The 13,698-nt window shown below is 39.3% G+C and overlaps 1 protein-coding gene across 2 annotated transcripts in view; it reads left to right on the forward strand.

Moving 5' to 3' along the window:
- Positions 1-1,519: 1,519 nt before the first annotated feature.
- Positions 1,520-13,698, forward strand: part of GDE1 (glycerophosphodiester phosphodiesterase 1) — a 19,370-nt gene continuing 7,191 nt past the window's right edge. Inside the window, exons 1-2 of one of the 2 annotated variants that reach the window (XM_008696948.2) lie at positions 1,520-1,948; positions 10,331-10,506. In XM_008696948.2, coding sequence (XP_008695170.2) covers positions 1,688-1,948; positions 10,331-10,506 — 437 coding nt within the window. In that variant the 5' untranslated portion in view covers positions 1,520-1,687. The remainder of the gene's footprint in view (positions 1,949-10,330; positions 10,507-13,698) is intronic. The other variant, XM_040635263.1, reaches the window with a different exon arrangement.

Raw genomic sequence — 13,698 nt, forward strand, 5'->3', positions numbered from 1 at the left:
GGCGGCACTTCCGGTCGTTGCTTCCGGGGCCGTTGGAACGGTTGGACCTCCGAAAACTACAATCCCCGAGATGCATTGCGCGCCCGGGTTGTTGCCCTGGCCGGGTAACTTGCGCCCTGGCATACTACTTGTGGGAAACGCGATGCACACTGGGAAACGTAGTCTTCACTACAATCCAGCGCCTCTAAAATTATAATTTACTACAATGTGAACGCTTTTCAGGTCTGAAGCCCCCTGACGTATTCCTTGAAATTGCTACTTTTTACTTATCTGTAAAGAGATAATCTCTATTTTTGTGGTCGTTGGAAAACATACAACGATCACCAAATTTTTTTCTCCGTAAATAAAAAAATTGCTGAATCCTAGACATCAACTCTAAGCCTCAAGACATTCCTACCCTTTTGCAAATCAGTGGGAAAACACGTCCAAGAAAGAAAGGTAACAGGTTCAAGATGGCTCAAAAAACCCCGAATGTTTTACCAAAGTTTCCTATCTGAACATATTACTAGTTTTCCAAAATACGTAGTTGCCCCTTCCCATTTCCTAACTCGATTTAACCTTCTGCCTTCCTTGCTAAAAGTCCTTCCCGTGCCTATTTTTGCACATGGGAAATGAGCTTTAAAAGTGCCGATCACAAAAAAAAAAAAAAAAAAAAAAAAAAAAAAAAAGAGTGACTATCACAAGGGTGGTTATGAAGAACAATTGAGATAAATTTCTTGCACAGTGCCTGGTACAAAAAGCTCACTATTAGCCCTTAGGAGAAGGAAAAGTAAGGATAGTTGGGGGAGTGCAAGGGCCACTGGTTTAAAACTGGGATGGCTTGATGTCAGTCTTGACTGTCATTAATTGCTCAATTCACTTAAGGCTCTTGGCTTCAGTTTCCTCATAAAATGAGGGAATCATTAAAATCCCTTCCAGCTTTATAATTTGATTGTGCCTCCTTTGTTATGCTCTTTCATTCCCTCAGATTACGAAAAATCCTTCTAAAGTTGGCTGATTCAGTCTCCCTAGATAATACTTACCCAGTAAGACTGTTGTGAGAATAAATGAGATAACGCATAAAGCATTTGCTAGCACAGAACCTGGAACATGGTAAGCGCTCTACAAACGTGAGCTGTACTCCAAAGCACTATTATTTCCGCCCAAGAGAATGTAAACCCCAGGAGAGCAGAGACCTGTTAGTCCTGCACACTCATGTATCTTAAGCGCCTGGATTGCTGTTTGCACACCTTGAATTGAATAAATAAGCAGTCTAAACATCCTGCCCCTGCAAGGCTCCCTGGGCAGTTTCCTCAAAGGCCGAATGAAGAGTCACTAAGATCCCTTCCAGCCATATAACCGTGTGACGGCTCTTGTATTCCACCCGCCCTGGAGTCTGAAAACCTTAGTTGAAGTCCTGACCCCAGAATAAACCGAAGCTATTTTGGAACGTGAGCCTAGGGCCTGGGCCCACCTCCGTTGCCATGGCAGCGGCTCCGCCCCCGAGCTCTGGAGATCCCCCGCCCTGATTGGCTGGACGGCTGGCTCCCTCTCCGGATGCGGCCGGCGCCGCCATTGTGCGGCGCTGGTCCCCTAAGAGGGTTCCCTCTGCGGCGAGTGTTTTGGGCTTTCGCCCTCGCTTCTCCCTCTCTTGTCCGGGGAGCCCGGCAGGTCCGGGACTCCCGTCCGTGCCGGTGCGGGCGCCGGCATGTGGCTGTGGGAGGAACAGGGGGGCCTCCTGGGCCCCTTCTCCTTCCTGCTGCTGCTGCTGCTGCTGGTAACGCGTAGTCCCTTCAATGCCTGCCTCTTCACCGGCAGCCTCTACCTCTTGCTGCGCCTCTTCAGCTTTGAGCCTGTACCCTCCCGCAGGGCCCTGCAGGTGCTCAAGCCCCGGGACCGCGTTTCCGCCATCGCCCACCGCGGCGGCAGCCACGACGCGCCCGAGAACACGCTGGCGGCCATTCGGCAGGTGAGTCCCCCAAGCCTTGCGCACCTCCGCACCCCTTGGGAGGTTGGACTTCTGCTTGACCTTCCGAAGGTTCTCCAGTATTCTCATGATAGCCTTCCCAGTTCCCCAGTCGTCCAGAAGGAAAATATACAAGCGGCCCTCGATCCCTCTGAAGTCAGAAATCTCCCAACTTAACTTACAGAACACAGCAAATACCTACATATTTGCTATATGCCAGGCACTGAGGATACAGCCATAAACAAGACAGAAGGGGTGCCTGCTTTCATAGAGCGTGCATTGGAATGTGGGAAATGGGCCTTAAACAAGTAAACACATAAATGGGATACTTTAAGAGAGCGAAAAGTGTAATGAAGAAATAGGGTAACGGGATAAGGAATGAGTGGGAATAGGACTTACACTATTTTAGATAGAATAGTAAGAGAAATCCCCTCGCAAGACATGACTTGAACTGAAACTGGGATTATGAGAAGGAGCCAGCCTTGGATCTGGGAAAAAGGTGTTCCAGGAAAAGAGAACAGCAAGTGCAAAAGTCCAGAGGTGGAAATGATATTGGAATGTTCGGGTCACAGAATAGCTACTATGTTGTCTGACTTCAAGGAACAGAACAAAGGTGGCGAATGAAGTAGGAAATGTAGCCAGCCAAGTTTAAGTACAGTCTCTCTCAGTAGTTGAGTTTATAGTAAACGGATCACATTCACAGAAGCTGCCTTTGCTTGTCCTACAAATTATCCAAGTCATCTTCTTATCACCTTATTCTCCAAACACACTTCATGCCAGACAACCCTGGCAGCTGGACTCCTGATCAATTTCTGCCTCTCTTTTTCACAAGGCTCTCCTAAGACTCTTGCTCCCTCCTAGCTCCTGGCAGTCTCCTGACTTCATAATAATGATAGTTTGCACAGTATGAGAGATTTTCAGTAGGCACTTTTGCATCTGTGGAAATACATGTGATCCTCACGTTTCTTTGAGACGCTATTTTAACATTGAATGGGTAGGAAAACTGACTCAGATACACGCAGCTCCTAGAATTCAGGGTTCCAAGCCCCAAAGGGCTCTTTGTAAGACTGTGTTCCAGGATGTAAAAACTTGGACTCACTGTCCAGCTAGAGACAGACGGTATTACATAATGAGCAAGTTACTTAAGCTCTCTGTGTCCCAGTCAGAGTCCTGAGTAGAGAAGACCGAGAAGCAAGGTACCCTAGCTTCACTCTAGCCCCACCCTGACCTCAGTTTCCTTATCTGTAAAATCGGAATGATATTGGTATCCACCTAATAGATTGTGATTCGTGAGGTAGTCCGCAGAAAGTGCTTGGCCCATGATAAGACCTCCACAAATGTAAGCTCTTTAGGTCAGTAATCTAAAAGTGGCTTCATTTTTAAAATCATCTCTGTATAAAGGTAAAAAAAATTCAAGTCTGACGAAGGAAGGGAGCCGTTAATTTGTGGAGGACAGCTGACTCTGTTTGTAAACCAAGTAGACTTCTCTCTTTTTTTTTTTTTTTTAAGATTTTATTTGTTTATTTGAGAGAGAGAGTGAGCACACACGGCCCAGGAGAGGGGCAGAGGGAGAGGGAGAGAGAGAAGCAGATTCCCCGCTGAGTGTGGAGCCCAACGTGGAGCTCTATCCCAGGACCCTGAGATCGTGACCTGAGCTGAACTCAGATGCTTAACAGACTGAGCCACCCAGGCACTCCCAAATTAGACTTTAGCTTCTTTCCCCTTGGTTCTTTGTGATGTTTTTGTTTTTGTTTTAAGTTTAATTTTTTAGTAATCTTTACACCCATCGTGGAACTTGAACTCACAATGCTGAGATCAACAGTAACATGCTCTACCAACTGAGCCAGCGAGACGCCCCACTATCTTTATATTTATTTTCAAATAGAAAGCTAGAAAAGCTGCTCTGTCTCCCTTCTATCACAATAAACCAAGGGGAGGGCCGCCTGTCTGGCTCAACTAGAAGAGCATGCGACTCTCGTTATCAGGGTTGTGAGTTCAAGCCTCACGATGGGTGTAGAGATTACCTGAAAGTAAAATCTCAATAGATAAATAAATAGAAATATAAAGATATTGAAGAATGTATTTTACATTCTAACTTAAATTCAGATAGGTCAGGTGAAGTAATGTAGCTACACAGGAGAATTGTCATGAAAAGAAAGATAACTATATTATAGGGGGAAAGTACATAGTTGTCATTGACTTCCATTTCAACTATGTTTATGTAAGTTGCCTTAAAATATAACTCAGTGTTAACACAGAAGCCATTCCTAAGTATTTATCAATGATGTGGTGGTTTGGCCAGGAACATGACTGACTGAATATGAATCATATTAAATGAGGAAGTATGTACGTGAAATACACATACATATATAATGTTTCATATCCTGTTGTGTTGCAAGGGAATTAAATCTAATTTCCATTCATGTCTTGTATGTTTAGGTTGTGCATGTCTTTAATATATGTAATAATGATAAACATTGTGCCAAGTTCCTGGTCTGAAGAGGAAATGAAATATGATAATTCTGCTTGTTCCAATATAAGGTCATTATGGATGAACTTTTTAGCTATAACAGAATACAGACTGCAAAGTCGTGTCCTCCCTCCTGACTTCAAAAGGAAAAGTAGTTTATTTCTTTTTTTTTTTTTTTTTTTTTTAAGATTTTATTTATTTATTCGACAGAGATAGAGACAGCCAGCGAGAGAGGGAACACAAGCAGGGGGAGTGGGAGAGGAAGAAGCAGGCTCATAGCGGAGGAGCCTGATGTGGGGCTCGATCCAGCAGCGCTGGGATCACGCCCTGAGCCGAAGGCAGACGCTTAACCGCTGTGCCACCCAGGCGCCCCATGGAAAAGTAGTTTATTTCTAACAAAATGTGTTTTTTGCCCTGTTCTTGCTCCCTTTGTGTGTTTGCAGCTCATAATTCATATTCTTATACATTTTACAATGTAAACAATGAGGAAAGACATTCTGAGAATGGTAGAGTTTCCAATAGATTATGAAATAGAAACAGAAGGAAAAACTTGAGAGAGGTGAAATGGATAGATTCCAAAAACAGATACATGACAGTGACAGAGGAATTAAATTATACCCACAGTCCATTCTCCAACCAGGAGCCAGAGTGCAGCTTTAAAAGTATAAATCAGATTATATACTGCCCTTATTTAAAATCCTCCAGTGGTTCTCTATTGGAACTAAATAAAATCCAAACACCTATTTTATACCCTTCTCAAAGCCCCTGCTGCTGTTCCAACCACCCTGGGTGCTTGTTAGGATGCTTTTGTCTTCATGTAATAGAGACTTATACTTTAAATATCTCAAACAATATGGGGTCCCAGGGTGGCTCAGTCCATTAAGCATCTGCCTTTGGCTCAGGTCATGATCCCAGGGTCCTGGAATCGAGCCCCCATTGGGCTCCCTGCTTAGTGGGGAGCCTGCTTCTCCCTCTCCCCCGGCTTGTGTCTCTCTCTGTCTCTCTCTAATAAATAAATAAAATCTGAAAAAAAAAAAAAAACCCACAAATATCTCAAACAATAAGGGGACTTAATATCTCATATAACAAGAATATGGGGAGAGGTGACTTCCAGGATGGTTTTTTGGGGGTTTTGTTTTGTTTTTAGATTTTATTATTTATTTGACTGAGAGCACAAGCAGGGAAAGTGGCAGGCAGAGGGAAATGCAGACTCCCTGCTGAGCAGGGAGCCTGATGCAGGGCTTGATCCCAGGACCCCAGGATCATGACCTGAGCCTGACCTGAGCCGAAGGCAGACGCTTAACCTACTGAGCCACCCAGGCGCCCCCAGGATGGTTTATTTAGCTGTTCAATTTATAATCATGGAGGACTCAGGTTCTGTTGCTCTTTCTGCTCTGCCACCTGCCGCATATTTACTAGCCCTCTTGTAGTTGCCTGGTGGCCATTGCAGCCCCGGGCATTACATTCTTACACATCCAGTCTCAATCCCTCTTCCATATGCCTTTCCCAGAAGTCTCCATCACATACCCACAGAGGTAGTGGAAATGGTTCACTTACTCTGAACACAAGAGAAAGGTGAACAATGGGGCAAGAACAGGTCTCTACCAGCGGGAAGAAAGAAGGGGAATAGATTTGTGTAGACAATCAATAATCAACACTGTCCTACATTGTGGTTTTCGTATTATACTTGGTCTTTCTTCTGCTTGGGAAACTCTTCCCCTGGATCTTCATATGGTTTGATCATTAAGGTCTCAGCTCAAAACATTTCATATTCTTAGAGGCCTTTTTTGACTACCTTGTCTAGTGACCCCCACTGGCCTTAACCTTCACATTACTGTCTATTTTCTTTTTCAAAACATTTATCACTATCATAATTTACGTGTAACATGTTTGTAATCTCTTTCTCCCTACTGAAATATAAGATCCATGATCCTTTTCTTTTCTTGTTCACCACTCTCTCCTCACTGCTTAGAACAGTGCCCGATATCTAGTAGGTACTCGGTAAGTATTTGTTGGAAGGATTGTGATGGACTAACAGCCAATAAACGCATGAGAAAAGATACTCAACATTATCAGTCATAAGGGAAATGGAAATCAAACCCACAATGAAATTCCCATTAGGGTGGCTGTAAACAGAAAGACAATAACAAGTATTAACAAGGATGTGGAGTAATTGGAACTTTCATACACTGCTGGTGGGAAAAACAGTCTGGCAGTTCCTTAAAAGGCTAAACACAGAGTTACCATTCGATCCAGCAATAACACTCCTAGATATGTACATATATCTAAAAGATTTGAAAACATACATCATGCAAAAACTTGTACAGAAATGTTCATAGCATTATTAATATCCAAGAGTGGGAACAACAGAAAAATCCATCAGCTGATGAATGGATAAGTAACGTGAGGTATGCATACAATGGAATAGTATTCAGCAAGAAAAAGGAATGAAGTCCTGATACATGTGACAACATGAATGAACCTTAGAAACATGCTAAGTGAAAAAAAAAGCCAGTCACAGAAGATTGCATATTATATAAATCTATTAAATAAAATGTCCAAAATGAGCAAATACAGAGATGGAAGTAGATTAGTAGTTTCCAGGAATGGGGACTGACTGCTAACGGACACAAGGTTTCTTTTTGGGGTGATGATAATGTTCTAAAATTGATTATGGTGGTGATTACACAAATCTGTGAATTTAATTTTTAAAAAACCATTGAATTGTACACTCTACATGGCATGTGAATAGTCTCAAAGCTAAAGGAAGAAAGATGTAATTCTGAACTTTGTCAGATTGAAAAATCTCTACCAAAAAACAGGGTGCCATTCTGTGTTCTAACAGTGGAATCTATGGTTTCTTCATTGTCAGTAAACACAAATTAAGTTCTTTCTGTGTGTAAAGTTATAGTATAGGGATGGATATTGAAGATACTTTTCAGTGAAACATTTAAAAAGCCATATAAATAAAATGAATTTGTTAGAGTATATACTTTTTAAAGCAACTTTATCAAAGTATAATGTGCATTTTCAGTCTACAGTTTGATGAGTTTTGATAAATATATATATACCTTGGTAACCACCACCTTAATCCATTTCCATCACCCCAGAAAGTTCCTTTGTGCTCTTTGGAGTTAACCCCCCACTCACACCTCTGCCCCAAGGCAAGCATTGATACTACACTGTGCTTTTCTATTACTAAACTATTAGTATATTTTTAAATAATTTTTTTCATTTTAAATAAAATTTTAATAAAATTACAGTATTATTGTAAACCAGTTTATGTGAAATTTGTATGTTTAGAAGAAAATACTATTATAAGGAATTTCTCTAAATGAAAAGATGAGTTGTATACTAATATGTGAATTTAAAACAGGGGTTGAAAAAAAACAGGGGTTTATCTTTTTGCCTCTATAACTGGAATAACATAAAAGTATTGGTAAAGAAAGTTGAATGCAGTCATTAGAAGATCTGGTCTGAGAAGCTCTAATATGGTGATTCTTTTATAAAGCTTTTGCTTGGGGCCTTAATAAACTACTCAGAAAAGACAAATAAATGAACTCAGTAGCTAGTAGTCTTGCTAAAATTCAGTGTCTTACCACTGTTATTTTTTGTGTTGTAACCTAATAGAGATGGCCCTAATGAATACAAATATAATTGAACTAATTATAGTGCTGGCCTCAAGGAATAAGGATAACATTTGTGTTACAGTGAGAGAGAATGCAGTGTGAATACTGAAAATGTGTTCTTGTTTTATGTCTTAAATGATACAACCCATGTTAATTTGCCAGTGCGTGATTCTGTCTTTAACTTAGAAAAGATACCTTTTAATCTTATGAAAAGATACACCTTTTAACCAGTGTAAGATGTGAGCACTATTGTAATGACTTTTTCATTGAGATGGGGTTTTTTTTTGAATCATAATAGCTTATGTTGATCGCCAACTTTAAGCCAGGCACCACGCTTGGTAATTTACATTTGCATTATTTCTAAATGAAATGATCTGCATTATTTCTAAATCCTTCCATCTCTTAAGACTAGAGAAGTATCACCTTTTTTTTTTTTAAGGTTTTTTTGAGAGAGAGAAAGCATGTGTGTGTGCTCAAGTAGGGGGAAGGGTAGAGAGAGAGAAAGAATCTCAAGCAGACTGGAGCCTGACAGACCTCAATCCCACGACCCTGAGGTCATGACCTGAGCTGAAATCAGCAGTCGGTCAGAGTCGGTCGCTTAACCAACTGAGCCACCCAGATGCCCCAAGAAGTATCATCTTAAAAATGATGAAATTGAGCCTACAGTATGATAAGAGACTAGGTGATACAGCCAGTGAGTGATAGATTCGGGGTTTTTAGAGGAAGAAGTCTTGGTCATAATATGAAAATCAAATTTTGAAGCTTAGAAGAAAATAGAGTTGTATTGTATCTTTATAAATGGGGGTAGGAAAGGGTTTAAATAAAGGAGAATAATCCATGCCCATAAAGGACATGATTGAGAAATTCAACTGTATTAAAATTAAAAATGTGTTAAAAACAACACAACAAATAACAATGGCTAACAATTACTGAACGCCTGCTGTGCACTAGTACAGAGCTGTATGTTGTTTCCAGGTACTTGGGTACGTAAGTGTGTAGCAAATATATAAAGACCTATAAGGGAATGACACAGGAATGATACACATCAACTTTAAGATGGAGAGGAAGGGGGAGAGATTTCCCTATATCTGTAGTGTCAGCAGTAAACATATAGTGCTAAAGAGTGTAGCCTCTACCACATCATAGTTTGTACAACCCAGAGCAAGTTTCTTAATTTCTGTTTCCTCATCTGAAAATGAGAATCTTAATATACCTAAGGGTGGTGGGAATCAAATGAGCTAATATATGTAAAGCATTTAGAATAGTGACTAACTATATAGAAAAGGCTCAATAAATAACCATTATTAAGTTTTAGGGCAGCAAGAGATTGAAACAATTGTGGCAAAATGGTAACATCTGTTAAGTCTTTTTTGCTATATACTGCTGTATGTGTTTGCATAATTAAAAATTTTTTTAATTTAAAATGTTGATCATAATGAGCATTTCATGTCTTCATTATGACAAGCCAAGGAAGCAAATATTGGGTAGTGTGTCTCAGAGGACCATGCTCAAGTTCTGTCTTTAGATAAATGCCAGTATACCTTATCGTGTTTACCAGCTTGTTGGCCAACAGCCAGTGCCGCTTACATAAACAAAATGTAGTGTCCCCTAGAACCAGGTTTGGTGTTCTGTTACAGAGGGTGGAGTTAAACCAACAAAAACCTGACTCCTCTTGTTTATGCCAAAGTAGTGCAATGTACAGCTAATCAACAAACACAGGAGAATCATCAGAGATGCTGTACCAAACAGTGTGTAGGTAAAATGTGGACTTTGTCTAAATATTTGTAATTGTAAGCTATTAATGGCCCATAGAGTTAAAGCAACCAGAGAAAACTTAAGTTCCAGAAATCTCCCCATCTATTATGAGAATGGGAAGAGTGGGGAATTTAATTTTTTTTAAGATTTTATTTATTTATTTGAGAGAGACAGAGAGAGTGAGAGAGATCACGAGCAGGGGGGAAGGGTAGAGGGAGAAGCAGACTCCCCACTGATCCCAGGACCCTGGGATCATGACCTGAGCTGAAGGCAGACGCTTAACCAACTGAGCCACCTGTGTGCCCAAGACTGGGGAATTTAAAGTGTTTGAGGAATCCTTAAGTGTGCAAGTTGAAGTAAGGTTATCAGGAAAAGTAGAAACCGGGTGGGTTGCTGTTTGCTACAGGAAGGAGAAGGAACTGGTAACAGACGCTATCTACTTAGCTAGCATCGTTGGTCATCTTGAGCATGTAGATCGTAAAGTGACATCTGTGGCCACTTGCCATTAATATTGTTGATGTTTTTGTTAAGGCAGCTAAGAATGGAGCAACAGGTGTGGAGTTGGACATTGAGTTTACTTCTGACGGGATTCCTGTCTTAATGCACGATAACACAGTCGACAGGACGACTGATGGCACTGGTCGATTGTGTGATTTGACATTTGAACAAATTAGGAAGCTTAATCCTGCAGCAAATCACAGGTTAAGGTAAGTGGTTCATTGTCATTTAAATGTACCTTTCAGCTTCTATTGGGGATCACAGAAAGACACTGGCATCTTCTGCTCCAGGAGAATTGTTTTGTTGTGTTTTGTTTTGAACTATATACAGGTTTCCCAAGTAATGAGCAGGGTGCCAGGAATGACAGAAATATGGTATGGATGTTTCTCATCTTTTCCCACTGCGGCCAGATTTGGCCTGGGAATTATTCTCAAGATAATATACTGTCTATTCACTAACATTAGTAACATTAGACAATTACTTTGTATTACCATATAAATTTTATATATAAGTGATTTATAGGTATATCTATATCTCAGAATTAGTCCTATAAGATATTCCACAAGAAAAGGGTTCAATGATCAACTAAGATCAAGCACTATACTCTATATGTTCCCTGTAGGGATAAACAGTCCACATCAATCATTACCTTTAATTTAATGTTTCTCAAACATGTATGAGTACAGAACCCACACCATTCCCACCATAAACAGCTCTAAACACGTTGAAATGAGTATGCTGGGTAATATACTTCGGAATGTGGTTATCTAAATCCCTCTCTTCTTCTTTGTAATACTGAAAAATGTGTGCTCACTATACTTATGTTGTATCAGTTCTCTGGACAATGATCGATACTCTTTGAGTATTAAGTATTCGACCTAGTGGTTATGTTATAGTCTTCCCTAAAAGGTCACTCAGACCTTATTTTCCTAGAATCTGAAAGAAAAGTCAACCAAAGGAAATTGTACTTTAATCTAGAAAGAGTATTGGTAACACTTGAAAGTTCTGAGTGCAGGCTGCTGGAATTGTTCTTTGCAATCATCAGACGTTTGATTGTTCTGCTATCTGCAAAGGAAAGGCTGGTTTTAATATTACAGTGGGATTGCAACTAAGAGGTCAGCTTCAAAGTCAAAAATTAAAGCAAAAAATGCTCAGGATCATCGTCACCCATGAAATGCTTTAGAATACATGATATTATAGATAGATCATCCAGGCAGAAAATCAATAATGAAACTGTCTTTGAACGACACATTAGATCAGATGGACATGACAGATATCTACAGAACATAACATCCAAAAACAACAGAGTATATATTCTTCCAAGTGCACAAGGAATATTCTCCAGGATAGATCACAAGTTAGTCCACAAAACAAGTCTCAAGAAATTTAAGAAGACTGAAATCATGCATCTTTTCTGACCACAAAGGTACAAAACTAGCAATCAATCACAAGAAAAAGCTGGAAAAAAACACGAACACATGGAGGCTAAATGACATGCTACTAAAGAACCAATGAGTCAACAAAGAAATCAAAGAAGAAATAAAAAAAATATATGGAGACAGATGAGAATACAATAGTCCAAAATCTTTGGGACACAACGAAAGCAGTTCTAAGAGGGAATTTATAGCAATACAGGCCTACCTCAAGAAATAGGCAAAATCTCAAGCAATAAAACCTTACACCCAAAGAACTAGGAAAAGAACAAAGCCCAAGGTGAGTAAAAGGAAGGAAATAATAAAGATCAGAGCAGAAATAAATGAACTGGGGACTAAAAAAAACAATAGAAAAGATCAGTGAAACTAAGAGCTGATTCTTTGAAAAGATAAACAAACTTGATAAAAGCCAGACTCAACAAAAATTACCTGTAATGATTCTGGAAATCCATGGAGAAGAGAAACCACTCTTTGAAAATGTTGGAGTCTATCATGTAAGCTGCTACCCTTAAATAAAATTCAAAATCTGGGTTATATTCAATGTCTAAAATTACAAGGGGCTAGATGTAGGCCAGTAAGTTTAGTAAAAAAGACCACTCGCTTTGCTAAATTCTTCATGATCATATTCCGTAATTTTATAAAGTTTCCTAGTTAAAGAAGTTGAATGCTTTGAGTTGGGGGAAACTTCCACAGAAGTTTTATATTTACCTTTAAGGCATTGCTGTAAGTCTTGATTCGCTAATTGACTTCTGTATATTAACAGGCTTGAACGTGTTACTACACACATTAAGTAATACCTTAATTTGTTTTAGTACTTCCATTTAGTGGACCTACAACAGAGCATGTATAAAAAACTATTCATTCCCTCATTAATATGCCTAAAAAAATTCACTTTTGCTTATACTCTAGTGTGTTTTTAAAAAAGGAGTATGTGAAAAAATTTAAACACATAAAAAAACCTCTAGACAGAGAAGGAAAATTAAATGAGAAATATTCTCTGGGTAACTGTTACCCGTTACTGTGTTACACTACATCATTCTACATAGTTGGTGGTGGTGGTGGTGGTGGTTTCTTTTTGTTTTGTTTTGTTTTGTTTTGTTTTACTACTTCTAATCGTTATTGAAAAATAGACATGAAGAACTAATCAAACACCTCTCAGTTCCAAAAAAAAAAAAAAAAGTGCAATATTGGTGTCAGTATACCATCTTAATGTCTTTAACATAGCCAGTCTTTGTCCTCCAATTGGAACTCATTGCATTTTCTTTGTTTGAACACCAGGTGAAGTCATTGGCTTATGTTTATGGACCATGTTGTAGGAAAAATTGGTATTTTCTCTAGAATTATCCTCAGTGTGGTAAGATGCTCATCCTGAGTGGGGGGCATAGAAACTAAGACTGGCCAAGGGAATAGCAAAGTCATGTCTCATCTCTCACTCCCAAGGAATAGGCATTGAATAGAATGGCTGGCAGAATTTCCTGTACTATTTAAATTATCTTTATCCTTTTTTTTAAACCAAGATATTACACTTGAAATTATATAGTTGAATAAGCATAAGTTAAATCATATAGAATGAAATTTTATTATGTGAGAAAAGCTGATTTCTTATATATCGGGCACTTAACTTTCCTTTTCTTTATCAGAAAATTATGTATAGACATTTATTTTGAACAGTTGCGCTTAAATGCACAAAAACACAGTGAAGAGATATATGTATTCCTAGAAATTTCTCCTGCATAAGGTTCTATTAGGGCAATTACGGTCTTAAATTTAAGTCTCAATTTCTCCAGAAGTGGCATTATACTCTGCTCTTTGGTGAGCAGAGTTCCTATTTATTATAAATCTAGTGATTTCCTAACAATTAAGTGATTTTTGTTGTTGTTGCTGTTCTTTGGTCAAGGATATCTGTGATCGGATTCAAGGACATAAAGTAAATTATCCTTAGACTTTGTTATGGTTAAAGAAAGGAAG

The sequence above is a fragment of the Ursus maritimus genome, unplaced genomic scaffold (genome assembly GCF_017311325.1).
Source record: "Ursus maritimus isolate PB19 unplaced genomic scaffold, ASM1731132v1 scaffold_2, whole genome shotgun sequence".
Lineage (NCBI taxonomy): Eukaryota > Metazoa > Chordata > Mammalia > Carnivora > Ursidae > Ursus > Ursus maritimus.